General features: G+C 43.1%; 2 protein-coding genes across 7 annotated transcripts in view; one reads left to right on the forward strand and one right to left on the reverse strand.

Annotated features, from left to right (window-relative positions):
* Positions 1-99: 99 nt before the first annotated feature.
* Positions 100-12,049, forward strand: HGSNAT (heparan-alpha-glucosaminide N-acetyltransferase). Its single transcript, XM_015625173.3, has 16 exons — positions 100-458; positions 981-1,102; positions 2,030-2,099; positions 2,707-2,776; positions 3,837-3,943; positions 4,395-4,471; positions 5,097-5,127; positions 5,994-6,154; positions 6,495-6,604; positions 7,325-7,446; positions 7,845-7,971; positions 8,091-8,177; positions 9,313-9,390; positions 9,502-9,572; positions 9,711-9,823; positions 10,844-12,049. Exons 1-16 carry the CDS (start codon positions 250-252, stop codon positions 11,023-11,025), a joined length of 1,737 nt encoding a protein of 578 aa, XP_015480659.1. The 5' UTR covers positions 100-249; the 3' UTR covers positions 11,026-12,049.
* Positions 9,462-15,560, reverse strand: part of INTS10 (integrator complex subunit 10) — a 24,047-nt gene continuing 17,948 nt past the window's right edge. For 2 of the 6 annotated variants that reach the window (XM_015625169.3, XM_015625170.2), the window contains exons 17-18: positions 14,444-14,521; positions 12,141-12,530 (exon numbers count right to left, since the gene is read on the reverse strand). In XM_015625169.3, coding sequence (XP_015480655.1) covers positions 12,374-12,530; positions 14,444-14,521 — 235 coding nt within the window. In that variant the 3' untranslated portion in view covers positions 12,141-12,373. Of the gene's footprint in view, positions 9,912-10,456; positions 10,552-12,140; positions 12,531-14,443; positions 14,522-15,560 lie in introns of those variants that run through there. The other 4 variants (XR_004496832.1, XR_004496831.1, XM_015625171.3 and 1 more) reach the window with 4 other exon arrangements.

Consider the following 15,560-nt stretch of genomic DNA (forward strand, 5'->3'; position numbering starts at 1 on the left):
GCCCCGGGCCTGAACCTCGCCGCCCGCTCCGGCTCCTGCCACCAGGTGAGGGGCTCTGCCGGGCGGGGGACACCCCGCGGCCTCCGCTTCTGACAGCCCGGCCCCCGGCGGGGCTGCTCGGCTTCTCCTGCGTCTCCCCGTGGCTTCGTCAGGTCGCTTCGCTTCGGTTTTACCTTCGAGCAGCACGCAGGGAATTCCCGCAGCAGGAGATGCTCCAGCCCCGTGGCATCTTTCCTCGTCTTTGCCACCATGCAAGGCACAACCCCCTTTCACTCTCCTTTGGTATTAATGAGCTCCCCTCATCCTCTTCTTCCACAGTGCTTGTATCAGCTCCTGGCGTTTATCCCACCAAGCAACGAGAGCCTCAGAAAACCAGGCACGGCGTCGGTAATGGTTGATACCCAGCATCCACTCACCCTGCTGCTCAACAGCTCTGTGGGTGACAGAAATCTCTGCAAGTAGGTGGCCCAGCCCCAGGGAATACATGGAGAGCTGTGTCCTGTATTTGTGTTGGTTCGGTTTGTTGTTGCATTTTGTGGGGTTTTTTTCCCTCGGAGCCATGTCCCTCTTCATTGCCGGCTCATCACCTCATTTTTCCCAACTATTTAGACCTAGAGCTCAGTCTTCACCCCACTGCTGTTACAGTGGTGTACTTTGGAATTGTGCTGAAAGGATCCAGGTGCAAGCAGAGACAAAATGGTGTTCACTGAGGCAGCATGTGCAAGCACCTGGTTTCTCTTGCAGGGAGTCTAGTTCAAGAAGACAAATTACAGCAGTGCATGTGTGATAAATAATTGGTGTTGGGCTAGGGGAGAATAATGCTTGGAAGAGGCAAGTTCCATGCTGGATCACAACGTTGGTCCAAGTTTTTGGCTTGCCTTTCGTAAAGCATTCAGGCTTACAGCTCCCCTAAGTGCTGCAGTGGTACCTGCATATACTGGGGGTGGCTCACCAAATTTCCTTTCCTTTATCATTTGCAGGATTCAGTATCATTTTGGAGAGTTTGGCAATTATTCCCTTGTGGTAAAGACCCTAAGTACAAGCACCCAAAGTGTTTCTTGTGACCTAATCATCAATGAAGGCCCTATCAACAGCTACCTCCGTATGTAGAACTCTATTTTTCCCTTTCATTCTACAACTTGCATGTAACTTCTTAGAACCAGCTTCCTAAGAAGCCTGTGCAACCACTCGTGCTGTGCTGAAAGAGTTGTCATAGTCTTGCTCCTTTCTCAGCATCCTTGCCTCCTTATGTTTTATACATCCATCTTGAGGCCCTGACCAGGATCAGGCCTATTCACATGATGTACCGTCTGCCCACATTTTTGCAGCAGGCATTAGTACAGAAAAATCAGTGGGTATGTGTCTGGAGGGAGATATTAGTTCCTGTTTTTCTTCATGTTTATATATGTACACAGAATCCTCCCTCTTCTTCCCTCTATCTTCTCTCACAAAATGGGAAACAATTCACACAGCGTTTGGATTTTTGTTTGTTGTTGCACTTTTAAAACCTGATCTTTTTGTTCATCTCTTATCCAGGACTGTTTCAAGCTCTTGTCTATGTCTATGCCATTCTTTTCCTGTATATTATTCTTCAATCCTTCCAGTTTCCTAACTGTAAAGAAAAATTCACCATGCTTGCTAATGTAATGCTAGGTGTATTGCCCTTTCCCCTATCTTCTTCATGTTGAGGCTGTTTTTAAGTCTCTACTTCTTCAGAACATATTGCAGCACATCAACTCTTTGCTCACTAGTGTCTTGTGATGCAACACGGTTTTATTTTGCTCATTTTATGCCGAGATGTGGAGTCACTGAGTTGCACTTTGAAACTAGCCAGCTCATGGGTTGGGTAGCTTGGGGGTTTCACTGTGGGTTTTTATTTTCCTCTGGGATTTATATTGCATGGATAAGATGGTATGATGATCAGTGAGTTGGGCTTTGTGTCATGTTGATGTCACAGCTGGACAAGCCCAGGTCACTGAATGGTTTTGTTAGATCGTTTATAGAGTTGTGTTCTTCTCTTTTCGTGTAGCTATTCTCTTTGCTTTCCTGGTTTACATGGGGATCCTTGCTATCCTGATTGCTGGGCGTCTTCTAATGAAGTAAGTGAGCTTCCTCCTTGCACATGCCAGTTTAAGACCATGCAGCATAGCGTGGTAATGCTTTGGAGTCCCACTTGTAGCTCTGCTTGCAGACCAGATCTTGTTATCAGGTGCCATGTGCACATTGTGGCACATGTGGCAAGAAATGCAGAGTGATGCAGTTTCACTTGAGGGATATCTTGCAGCCTTGGTAGTTTGTGTGCAGAGCAGCTGATGTTCACTGTAAGCTCACACACGCCCTGCTGCACCCTCGTGTCCCTTGTTCTTTGTCTAGCTCTGGATCAGTAATCCAAGGCAGTGGGACCAAAGTGCATGTAACAAATGCAACTTTCTACCCTTTACTAAATGGTGTAAGTCATCCTGGCCTGTAAGCAACCTGAGAATAAAACCCCTAAACATGAGCTTGTATCAGTGTATTTCCACAGCTGGACTTAACTGAGATCCTAGGTGCTGGCTGAATCTCAGTATTACCTGTGTGAGCTGTAAAAACAGAATTGGGAACTGTCCAAACTTGTTTTATGCTGCTAAGTAGCTTCTATTAAGGTGACATTAACTATAAATTTGGCTTTGGCTTTGTTTTGTGTTTTAAACTGTTACTCATTTTCAGAATTGATCCAATCAGAAACTGGGTTTACAAGAAACTGAATCCCAGAGCAACTGATCGTATGATTAACTCCGTGAGTGACCACAGTATCTTTAGTTTGTGTTCTGTAGTGTTTTCATCTCTGAGAAACACACACTATCTGGACATCTGGGGACTTGTTTATTACTAATCATCTTCCCCTTGTGTGTGTTCCCCTTAGCAAATCTTGTCAGATAGGCAATTTTATGTCAATGGAGAGTACTAGACTGGGTTTCCATGCAAGTTTAGTGGATTCCCTGTAAAGCTCTTTCAAGTTTTGAACATACAGCTTTGTGCCCCCATTAGTTCCCTTGAAACAAATGTGTTGGTGAAATGTCCCCTTCTGACACAGTCAGCGTAAGGGAAATCACAGTCCTCATGGCTGCTTCCAGCACAGCAGGAATTTTAGCAAAAGAATGAAGTCAGAATTTATCTGGGACCCCTAGAACTAGCATTTCTGTGTGATCCTCATTTTGTACTAGAATGTAGATAGTTCACCAGAGTCAGCTTCATATCTAAGAGGTCCAAACTTGCCTAGAATCAAGACTTGGAAGCAGAACTCTACATCAATTCTTGTAGTTCATCTCTTATCACAGGGATATTGTGATGTTTCCTTCTTTATGCTGTCATTGGGTCTGATCAGAGTGGTTTGGGAAACTCAGTTGCAAAGAAGCCACTCCTGTGTTTAAAAGGATTAGTTTTCCACTGGTTTAACTCTCAAAACAGTCTCTCCGTGGTGTCAGACAAGTGCTGATGGGTTGGGGCGGGTCCTGTTTGAGAGCTGGCAACTGGATCTGCTCAGCTCTGTTGCAAAGCACAACACAGAGTGTTGGCAAGCCTCTGGCTGATTTGGAGGGGACCCAGCTCTGATGAGTCTCAAGCACAGGCTCATTTCACTGCATTGTTGTTTCTACCTGGTCAGAGGTAGAGTCTGGAGCATCTGCAAACGTTATTGTAATGTGGTGAAGCTGGGGAGAGGTTAGAAGTAGACAAAAAGAAGACAGGGAGAATAAAGACAGAGTGTGTGTGAAACTTTGCAGTTTACTATCCTTTCTTCCCTAGTCAGCTGGTGCAGCTGCTGACTTGCTCTTCATGTGTCTGGTTTGTTCCCGAAGGAGCTGGGATCCCCAAACACAACAGACTCCATTAACTGTGATCCTGCCCCGCAATCGTGGAGCACAGGCTCTCGGCAGCGGCTGCGTTCCCTTGACACGTTCCGAGGGTGAGCATAAGAGCTTGCTCAAAAGCAGCTCTTCCAAGGGGAATGAGGTTTTTCCAGTGGTGGTTTGAGAGTGCATGGCAATATTTAGCAGATGGACAGTTCAAGGTGGTCTCTTTTACTTGGAAGTTAATCAAGATTTTAATTCTCAGATTTTTTGTACTTTGCTCTAATTTGAGGAAATGTTAAAGTTGAGGCAGAGGGTGCAAACGAACAATGTGTTCAGTGTGAAAATGCAATGCAAAGGAGCTTGCTTTGGTTCACCACCATTCATGATTTTTGAAACATGGCTTACTGGTTGGTAAAGCTAGAAACCTTGGAAATCTTGCTTTAAGAATAAAATAAATCAAATCTCACAGTCAGAAATGCATTAGTGGGAGTCGTAATCATTAACTTTGTGTTCATAAATACGCTTTTCATCATCTGATACTTCGTGGTTCTGTTGTCTTTTTAGGCTCTCTCTTGTAATTATGGTGTTTGTTAACTATGGAGGAGGAAAATACTGGTTCTTCAAACATGAGAGTTGGAATGGTAAAGTACAATTGAGACAGTTACTCTGGGTTTTAACTGCAGCCGTGTCTAGAAATGGTTGGTGTTGCTGCTGAAATGGAGCTGCTGCAGCGAGCTGTTGCTCAGCCAAAAGCTGGGGTGCTATGCTGCTTTGCCTCAGCAGGGAATCTGCTGGTTGTTAATGGGCAAAGCAGTGTATGGTCCTCCTCATCATGCAGTGACAGGATGGTTTCACATCACAGTCTGTGTGTAACGTCTTCATTTGTGATACAGGGTCATATCTTTAACTTTCTCTGTAGCTTAGTGACCACAGTCAAGCTGATGTTGCTCAGTGCTGTAAAAACATAACGCCTCGATTGGTAATGAAGTCAAGCACTGTAATGCCCTAGTGGAGAATAGCAAGGATCCCATCCCTGAAATCTTTACCAAGGCACAGCAATCAGTTCTGACCCTATTCTTGTAGAGTGCCAAATGCAGTGAAACAAGATGATTAGCTCTATGTAGGTTTTGTTTATAACATGTTTTAGACTTTTGGGACATGAATACTTGCTAGCAGCCTGCAATTCCTCTAGAAACTCAACAGTAATATTGTTAAATTTGAGGAGGGTTCAAGGTAAATAACATGTTCCTTCATATTTCTCTGTAGGATTAACAGTGGCAGATCTGGTGTTTCCGTGGTAAGTTTTCCTCAAGAATAGTTTTTGTATGAAGTGATTCTTTATATTAAAAACTGCAAGTAGAACTCTGTGTGCACCTTGCCACTATGTGGAAATGTATTTGGATGTATTTGTGTTAAACAGTTAATAGGAATCTGCCCCTAAAAATAACAACATAACCCTTACAAACCAGTAGAAGAGCTAAGTGATTTTGGTGCCCCACATCCTCCTTCTTCCCACACACAAGGCCCAGGGCTACCCTGCCAGTGGAAGTGCAGTATCCCTGAGAAGCTCAATGCCATGCCACTGTGTTAAAAGCTGCCAGTCTGGTAAGATTCAAAGCTGGACTGGTCTGTATCCATAGATAAAAGAGCCAAGTAAATTTTCAATTAATCTAATATTTCTATAAGCAGAGAATGGTCTTATGGGGAAGTATCTGCCCCTAACATGCTTCTCTACACCAGCTGTGGTTTCTGTTGGAGTAGGGAGCTGGACCTGGACTGTGAACCTGATCTAGAGGGGAGGAGAGGGTCAGTTCTGAATTTGAAACATAGATTTGAAGCTGGTGTTTGACTGATCTGAAGATGGTAATTTAATTTTGGGTAATGGAATTTTTTGATAGCATATGAATTGCTGGAGAAAGAGCAAACTGCAGTTACAACCCTACTTCAACTGACCAATGAAAAAGGTAGAAGTGTCCCATAGTGCAAGCTCAGTAGCCTGGAAATTCCTAGCAATCAAGAGGAAATAAAATCACCCAGTTTCACTCAGTGCATGCATCTCTGCTGGGCCAATGCAGGACGCTCTGTCAGCTTTAGTGTTTGCTGTTACTCATACGTGTTATGAGACATCTGTCAGCTCCATTTCCCATCTGCTCTGTTCTCCAGGTTTGTGTTCATCATGGGGACATCAATAGCATTGGCACTGGGCTCCATGCTGAGGTGGGGAAGTTCCAAGTGGAAGGTGCTTAGAAAAATCCTTTGGAGGAGTTTTGTGCTAATCCTGCTGGGAATCATAGTTGTGAATCCCAATTACTGCCTTGGACCTTGTGAGTGGATCTTGCTGTCTTCCTCGCATTGCTGTAACTTGTTCCTGCCTCCTTGGCTGGGCTGTTGCAAGAACTGTGTCAGCAGTTTGATGGTATCTTGTGGAGTGCTGTTCAGTTCTGCACTGATGCAATTCTCTCTATTAGACTCTTGTACCAACCACGGTTGATTGTCTTAGTGGCTTTTCCGGGATTATGATATACAGAAAATTGGGATGGCAGAGTGGAGGTGTCCCTTGTACCTGCAGGTGCAGTGGGTCTCAGCTCTCCCTGAAGGGTCATTCTTGTATTTACCACAGAGCCCATGTCTGCTCCTCTTTCACATTGCTTGCATGTCTTCCAGTGTCCTGGGATAATCTGCGTATTCCAGGGGTGCTCCAGAGGCTGGGATTCACATACCTGGTGGTTGCTTCTCTTGAACTCCTGTTTACAAGAGCTGATAGTGGGACCTGGGTGAGTTATGTGGGGAGATGGCAACTGAATGGATACTGGAGCAGGGTTTGGGAGCCTTTGCTCTTGTTTGGGCAAAAAGAACACATGAGAAATGAAAACATGAAACATCTTACTTAATGTGTGTGACCTGTGTGATGTGCAGTGTGACCTGGCAGGGGTCAGTATTGGGTATGTACACCCTTCAGTGTCCCAGTCTGCATTTTGTCACATCTAGCTTTACTGTATTTGAGGATTTTACCAATCCATTCAGATAATGCTTAAAAACAGGCATTCCAAGACACTTTTGATGACTTTTCCACTGCCAAGGAAGCCCAGGGACAGCATATCTATGCTGAATCCTGTAGTCTGCATTTTGTCCAGTTAATTTTGGCAAGGTTTTTACACAGCAGGGGAAAGTAGTGCTGGGTTTTGGCCTTTCTAGAGTCTGTTTTCCCAAAAGGCTTTGTTCTACTCATGAATCAAAGTTCCTTTTGACATTTTCCAAGTTAAAAAACATTAAGGGCTTTTGTTTCGGTTTGTTTCTCCCCCCTTGCCTCAAATAACTAAGTGTCTGGAAACTGCTTCTGAAAATGAAAGGTCTATTGGTAGAACCCAGTTTTGTAATGACATCTCCCTCTTTTATCTGGGGTAGAAGACTGCCTGCCAGGAAGTACAGGTTGTCCCCAAGGGCATGGTTTTTTTTACTTGCCAGATAACACCCCCTCTCTCCATTTCATGCAGGAAGGACGATTCCCTGCTCTGCAAGATATTCTCCCCTACTGGCCACAGTGGATTTTTATTCTGGTGTTAGAAACAATTTGGCTCTGCCTGACCTTCTTGTTACCAGTGCCAGATTGTCCTAGGTAAGACTGTGCACTTGGACAACTTAATGTGGGGTATCAGCTTGGTTCTCTTCTACTGAGTAGAAGGTACATTTTTTTAGCCATAGGAAAAGAATGAAGGGAAGAGCTTTTAGGCCAGCAGGGTTAAAAGAAGCATCCATCATGTGAAAGAACTTTACTTTGGCACTAAAGTACAAGGTGTTATACAGGTGATGTCATTCTTCCTTTCTATTTAAAGAAGAGGATTAAAATCTCCCTGAAGTCTGTGTACAGCAATATATGATCACTGCAAAGCCAACTATGTGTGCCTCTGGCCTGGGAAAACATTGAGCCTTTGGTGTGCAGGGTCAGTGAGCCAGCTGCTGTGCAGCTGGACTGTAACAACACTATGTGCTACAACCTCTCTGCCTCTGTCCTAGGGGCTATCTTGGGCCTGGGGGCATTGGGGACTTCGGAAAGTATCCCAACTGCACTGGAGGAGCAGCTGGTTACATTGACCGTTTGCTTCTTGGAGAAAAGCATATGTATCAGCATCCCTCTTCAGGTGTAAGTAGTTTTTTGTTTGCAGTATGTCAGGAGTGGCTTGGGAATGATACATGCAGGAGGATTTAAAATAAAGGAGTTTGTTTGCTTGGGTGCTGTGTAACAGCTGTTTTCTCTCTAAGGTGACTTACCAATCGACGATGCCGTATGATCCTGAAGGGATCCTGGGGACCATAAATAGCATTGTTATGGCATTTTTGGGACTGCAGGTACCTCTTTTTCTTTCTGGCTCCATGCTATAATGGGAAGATTTGAAGGAAACTTGGAAGTGGGGAGGCAACTGGGTTTCTTTACTTAAGGCTAAGACGGGTTCTAATACAACCTTTTTCAGAGCAATGCTTTCACGATGACTTAGCCTGAGGTGGGTGCCAAAGTGGAAGCTAATATGGCAGTAGCTTGCATTAGGTACACTGATACTTCTTCTCAGTTTTTGTAAGGGATGGACACAAGAAGCTTGCAAAATAGCCAACTGGTGTTTTAAGGCTGGGCTTATGTTGGGAGTAGGCTGGCTCTGTATGTTGGAAAATAAGGCTGAGACACACAAACTTCACATCTTCATTGTAAGGGTTTCAAAAGTTGCAGGTGTACTTGTTCCCCTTTGCTGCTGATTTTCTGCTTGTGCAGCCATCTTGCACAGGTGCTGTGTGCTCACCTTCCCTGACAAAGAGATGCAGGTGTTCATACTGGTGTTACCAACACCAAAAGCTCGCACCGCTCACAACTGTTTAAATATGGCACTTTTTGATGCAGTTTTGATGCACTGCTGGCTTTTCTGACAGTGCAGCAGCTGTGAACCGAACTGGAACTCACTCTTCTGCTGGGAAAGGAATGTTACCATATGTAGCACTGGGTAAAAATTGATTTGGAATATCTGTGAGGCAGGGCTTGCAATAGAAGTGTGACACTGAGGAGTGAATTATCAGGACACATTCCTTAGTGGCATATGAAAAGAAGCACATGCTCTGAGCAGGCCAGGGATGATGTGGAGAAGCTCTTGGGGCTGGTTCTGGTGTTGTTCTTCATGCAATCTTTACTGAGGGAGAGGGTGCTCCATATACATTGTCTTTACCTAATTAAGATGCTTGTCCCCTTCCTCAGCGAACATAGTAAGAAAGGGAGAGAAAGTGCATCTCTACTGCTGATAGGGTTGCATTTACATGTTTTCCACTTGTGTGTCCATTCTTTACAAAGAGTCCTCATTTTGAGCCTTTCAGCCACTTGGCTGATAGAAATCCCATTCATGGTCTCTGTCCTAGCTCAGGTAGCTGGTGGAAAATATATCTGCCTCTTGAAATGTACTTACATTAATGGACATTATTTTTTTTTTTTGTATTTTTTTATAAGGCAGGAAAAATTACTTTGTTCTACAAAGACCAGCCCAAACAAATTATGAGTCGGTTCATCATATGGGGCCTAGTAACAGTAAGTCTGATAGTTATGTAGCTCTTTGAAAGACATGTATTTTAATGCAATGCAAATATTTCTGAAACATATTGCAGTGGTTATATAAACTTTACTGACTTTCTATTTCAGGGAATTATTTCTGCTATCTTGACAAAATGTTCTAAAGAAGAAGGGTTTATTCCCATAAACAAGAACTTATGGTAAGCAAAGAGATGGAACATTTTGTATGATTTTGTTAAAGCACTATTTTAGCTCAGGGAATGTTTTACCTTGTGTACATTGAGATCTGTATCACATAGTTCTCTAAATATTACTATTTCTACTGAAAATGTTTGTAGGTCAATATCATATGTGACAACCATGAGCTGCTTTGCCTTCATCCTCTTATTGCTGATATATTACCTTGTGGATGTCAAGAAATGGTGGTCAGGTGCTCCATTTTTATACCCAGGTCAGTAAAATCACATCAGGAGACATATTCCTTATGCAGATTCTTTCTGCACTGATACTTATCCTTTTGTTTTCTGTGCTTCCGTTGTCTGTAAGAGAGTAGGGATTTAGACCGAGGTAACCTGAAGGATTCCAGAATGATTAAGTTGAGCAGAACCTTTGCACAGAACTGGGATATTAGAGACCAGATACTTAGGAGAGAGGGACAATCAGTTCATTACACTATAGCAGCAAGCTGCTATTGCCTAATGACTGTTCTGAGTTTGATACCAAGTCAAGGTCCCAGTGAACAGCTGCCTAGTACCAAGCAAAATACCACAGCTGTTCAAAGTTGGTTTAGGAAAAGACTGCTGAGACTTGTGTAATCTAGAGGGAAACTCAAAGGCCTGTCAACAGATTAATACTGATTCTGAAAATGTGGAAGACGAAATCCCCTGGGCAGCTGTGTAGGTTGTGTCTCTGTGATTTTAGATAAGCACATTTCCCAAAGTATCCCACTGTGGTTTTAACCACACTGGGCACACAACAAACATGAGTAGAGAATGCAAAGCCACAGCAGAGGAGACCTTTCAGCAGCTTTGGTCTCCTGGTGTCTGGATAGGGAAATAGGCAGAGTGACAGCAGGGTATCATACCTATTTCCTACCAGAAACCCCAGAGCTTTGGAGGGCAGTCAGCATTTGTTTGTAAAGGCAGCAGATCTGACCAGATTGGTTGGCACTTGTCCACCCTGGAAACAGTAACTGTTATTATTCTTATTATTAATATAACTGCAGCATACTGATTTGTTTGTATTTTCAGTTTAGCACAGAGATTATTTGTATTTCTTTTAATAAATGTCTTGGGAGAGAGAACCCCTCAGACCGTATTTGAAAACAGTGTGTAGCATCTTTGGGACAGATGACATTAGCTGTTGTTGCCTTGGTGCCAGTCTTTTATAATCCTACCATGCCTCTGCCTGCTTGCTCTGAAGCAAGCCCATACCTGCTATTTCAGATGGTACAACCTGTGCTTCCTTTCAGGAATGAACTCAATCCTGGTCTACATTGGACACCAAGTGTTTGCAAACTACTTCCCTTTTAAGTGGAAGATGCAAGACAGTCAATCCCATGCAGAGCATCTGACTCAAAACCTCACTGCAACAACTCTTTGGGTCATAATATCATACATACTTTACAGGAGAAGGATATTCTGGAAAATCTGATAGAGGTGGTCATGGTCTAGCAGGCCTAGATTCTGATGAGGCAAGGCAAGTGGATTAACCTGAAATATGGTGGATTAGCCCGAAATATTGCTACTCACACTGTATTATTAAAAAGGGATACTAGTTCAAGTTTACAGTGCCATGGAAGTCATCATCAAGACTTTTATGTGACTTAAGGGACAGTATTTTCCTATTTAGCAAAAACTTACTAGTGTATTACAGTTGCTCTCTGTTTTCTGTCTTTTGTAAATATTTTACTGATTTCCCCTCCTTCATACAGAGAAGCTGAACATACCCTAACAGTTGTGCAGTCTAAGACACTCTGATAGTGAAGGAACTGCAAGGGATGGGGGTGGTGGCTGCAAGGGGTTATCAGAAAGGGCCCGTGGTAACAGTCCCTGCCTGTGACACAGAACCCCCTAACTCAGGTGCTCTGGGGTTTGTATGTACCCTTGGCACCTCTTGCGTGCCTGTCCCCTCTGGCTACTGGCACATTTACCTTGGCCAGTGACTATCTGGGAAAGCTCTGGGGCACCTCTGTGTCAGTCTGGTGGTGCTCTCAGGTGATCATGCTTCACTGTACTCTTCCCATTTCTTTGACCAAACCCCTTAGGTTTAGGATGCTGCTGAAGCCTAAAATCTCTTCTGTTGGCTTATTAATCAGCAGGCTGCTCCTACAGGTTTAGCAGCTCACCTGTGCATGTTCTGGGCCTTTGTGTAACACGCCTCTTGCATGGACAAGGTCTGATTTCATGTGCTACACTCCAGGAGTGCAGAAACGCCATTTCCTACTGACTTTGTATAATTGCTTGGATATTACCAAATTTCAATCAAAACAATTCTCTTTCTACGTGAATTTACTTAAGGACACTGAATCTGAAAACCAGCAATATAGGTAGAATACTTCTGAGAAGGAAGACCTAACACACCAACTCAATGTAAAATAACAGTTTTTGGAAATTTAGGAAATTCACTTGTGCTGTGATTTCCAAACTACTGCTAATAAAAAACCAGAAATACCTTGCTATGTTCTCTGTGTATGTGTAAAGATGGAAAGAACTATGACACACACCTTAGTATAATGCTATGGAAAAAAAAACCCCAAACAAATAGGATATTACAAAGACTTCTAAAACAAAGTTTTATTTCTAAAGTGTGATCTACTCACATAAGAAAACCAAGCAGTGAAAAAACACTTGAGTAGTGTTTGTGTACTGCAGTACCTGTAACTTACAGGGAACTTCTTGACCCTCTGAACAAGAGATTTTCCACTGCTATGCTGCTTGTTCATACAAAGAAGAGCCTTCCCCTCTCTCCACAAAAGACACTGCATCAGGATCCAGTCCATTCAAGCAAGAGTCTGCAGCAGCAGTATTTTCTCGTTAATGCAGAACCTATGCAAGACCACCATCAGATTTTCCCCACAGCGCGAGACCTGGCGCTCCATGGCCAGGCGGAAGTCTTCCTTCACTCCTTTAGTTATACCCCGGGTAACTGTGTGGTGCCTTAAGCCATGAAGGAAAAGAGAGACAGACAAAATCAAATCACGGTTATCTAGTGAACTATGGTCATTTAAAAGGTACTGCATGTCACTTACTATATATTTACGGTCCATGTCTGAGTATATTTAATGAGAGTCAAAGAGCCTGTGCTATGCTATTTTTAAAAAAATCATGTTTAGTAGCTTACAAGTCTTTAAACAGTTAGAAGCTGCAAAAGAGTCTATATTCTCACTGCTTTGACTATGACTGCTGAAGGGTGAAATAACGTCAATGTTCTGGATAACAGGAAAATCTATTCTCTTAACCCAGCAAGTAGAGAGATCTCCTTGGGGAAAGGAATTTTTTTTTTCCTCTCTACCTTTGCTGCCCAGGCCACCTCCTCCCTGTAATCACTTCCATAAATGGTTGGGGTTGAAAGAAGCGTGAAAAGATGAACTTGCTTTCTCTGGAGCACAGGTGCCACCATAAAGAGCAGAGGACATCTTCTACCAATATCAAAGTGCAGGAAGGAGCTTTATAAACCTGTGGACACTGATATTGCTGTGACTAGTGAAAGGCACAATGAGCAGCACTTCACAAAACCCAAATCAATCCAGGCTGCATCAGCAGAAGCCAGTGAGTCTGCATCAGTAGAAGCCAGCTCTTAGGAAGATACTAGACACCAGGCAAAGGGTAACAATTATTCTGAGCACAAGTTGAGGACTTTTGAACAGAACAAAGGTCCAGCTACTGAGCAAGCTAAAGCAGTGCTGGCTGGGGAAACTTATGGGATATTGCCCTATAAAGGGCATTTTAATGAACAGTTCTTTGTCCTCACGCTGGTCTCCTAAACCTTAATACAATGTTCTGCAGCACCAAAGCACTTCACTAGCACTGATACAGAATTGGGTAAGATTGATCAAGACTTTGTAACATCTACTTGCAAGCCCTACTTGGGAAGGGGAGAAAAAGACATGCCCTGAAATGAGAACCTTAACAATACTTAAGGAACCAGTATAAATTAATTTAGAGAGAAAAGCATAATGCTAATGCTGAGATGAGTCCTGAGTCATGGGTAAGAAGGGAAGAGCTGGTCAGAACCCAGCAAGCCTACTGAAGGACTGAAAAGAAAATAAAAAATAAAGGGTGAGGGCATCTGTGCCCATCCAGAGATGCTGGGAACAAGGAAGGGAAACACCTCAGAATTACCCTCACCAACAATACCACCCAACTTTCATGTAAATAAAGAAGTCTGGCACTTGAGAAGAGACTTCTCTGCCAAAACAGTAAAGACCTTTGCAACACATGAAAAAGGCAAAGCCTACTGGGCAATTCCTTGGTAAGCTATGCTAAGTGAAGCAAACCTGCACTGAAAACACTCCAGTATATTCAAAGGCTATGGGTAAGTGCTGTTTTCAATCTTTATTATCTTAAACACTGTTGGCAGCTGAGTGCTATCTATGGTCAGTTACAGCCTAAAGGAGAATATGCAACCTACAGCTCCTGAGTGAGCCAGCAGCACTTTGGAAGATGTGTGTTGTATTACAGATGGAAAACACAAAACAGAATTCAGAACAACCTAAATGAAGAAAAGTTGCTACAAATGGATCCAGGAACCAGGACCTTGAAAATAAAGGGGTTTTGCTCTTGCTAATATATGATTGAACATCAGTAAAACTTTTGAGGATTTCTACATTATTGTTTAAATTCAATAGTGATTACTAAATTCAAAGGACACGGATACTGGCAACTTATGGGAAAAAGAAAAATAAATGTTACAATAGAACAACATGGTTTGCCAGGCAATGTAGGCACAAATGAAGAAATTAAAAAAAAAAAAAAGATAAATATTGAGTAACGAATTTCTGAAAACCATGGGCAGTAGAACATGTTGACAAAACACAGCACACTATGAGCAGGGTTTTTCCACTTGGTACCTGTCAGCAGTCTGTATGCTGGGCTGTAGCACAGGTATGAATTCCTGCTGCAGTAACCCCATGGGAGGGCTAGAGGTCCTTTAAAAAACAGCAAATAGCAGCATTCAAACACCCACACACCAACTCCCCCTCTGGTGCAAAACAACTCTCCAAAAAAGGAGTCACAGAAAACTAGGGTGAGCTCACACAGCAGTTTGACCACCGAGCAGCCAAAGGGGTGCAGGATTCTAACAGCATCAAACATGCAAATATCCCCAGATTTCATTGCAAGGCTGTTCTACAGTTGTGGTCTAAATACATACACATATTTTTGGACAGTTACACCAGGAGAAAGGACAGCAGCAGGTGCAAAACCAGTACAGAGTTGTACTATGATGAACTGTCACAGCTCTTCTAAGGAAGCATGTCAGTCGGAAAAGATTTAATCATGGGAGTGCTGCAGATACCACAGCTTCCCTCCAGTACTGGCAAGAGCATGTCAGCAAACTGGGAGAGCCCACAGCTTGGAGTTAAGGGATTGGCTGCTGAGCCCAAGCCGAGTGCATGCACAGCGGGTATCGGCCAGGTTGAGAACATGGCAGTATTTGTTAAAGGTTGCCCAAGTATCTTTTCATTAGCCCACTGATGGACTTTTCCACCTTCACAAATTCTAACTCCATCTAAAAACAGCTGTTAGGGCATGGCACAATGCCAGAGCATAAATGCCCACTCAGAGCAACTTCCTATTTTTGACCAGGGCCACAGGAACTAACTACCAAAAGCTGTCTTAGCTGTAAGACAGTTTGTCTTCTCCAGGAAATTAAATTTTTATCTCTGTGTGCTATCTAAAACAAGATTTCTGTGTGCTATCTAGAACAAGATAATAATAGAGAAGCACAACTTGCACTTAGATTTGTGTAATTCTGAGTTAGGTGCCTACCTTCAGATCTCACAGGTAGGCATTTGGGTTAGCATCTATAGTTCATTAATAGACATGGAGCTTATAAATGTCAAATAAAGATGGGACATTTAACACTCTAATACAGCTACAATAACCTGAAATAAAATAGTCACAAAAATTATTCAATCAAATGGGATAATTTTTCAAGAGTTCTTGGCATGAGTAAGTCCAGTACTT

The sequence above is a fragment of the Parus major genome, chromosome 4 (assembly GCF_001522545.3).
Source record: "Parus major isolate Abel chromosome 4, Parus_major1.1, whole genome shotgun sequence".
Classification (NCBI taxonomy): domain Eukaryota; kingdom Metazoa; phylum Chordata; class Aves; order Passeriformes; family Paridae; genus Parus; species Parus major.

Bases quoted from the DNA above. Each gene is read 5' to 3' on its own strand.
- HGSNAT (XM_015625173.3), top strand. From the start codon at position 250: ATGCAAGGCACAACCCCCTTTCACTCTCCTTTGGTATTAATGAGCTCC. The intron at 6,605-7,324 runs GTGAGTTATGTG...CATTTCATGCAG, and splicing joins GAGCTGATAGTGGGACCTGG to GAAGGACGATTCCCTGCTCT. The intron at 8,178-9,312 runs GTACCTCTTTTT...TTTTTTTATAAG, and splicing joins TGGCATTTTTGGGACTGCAG to GCAGGAAAAATTACTTTGTT.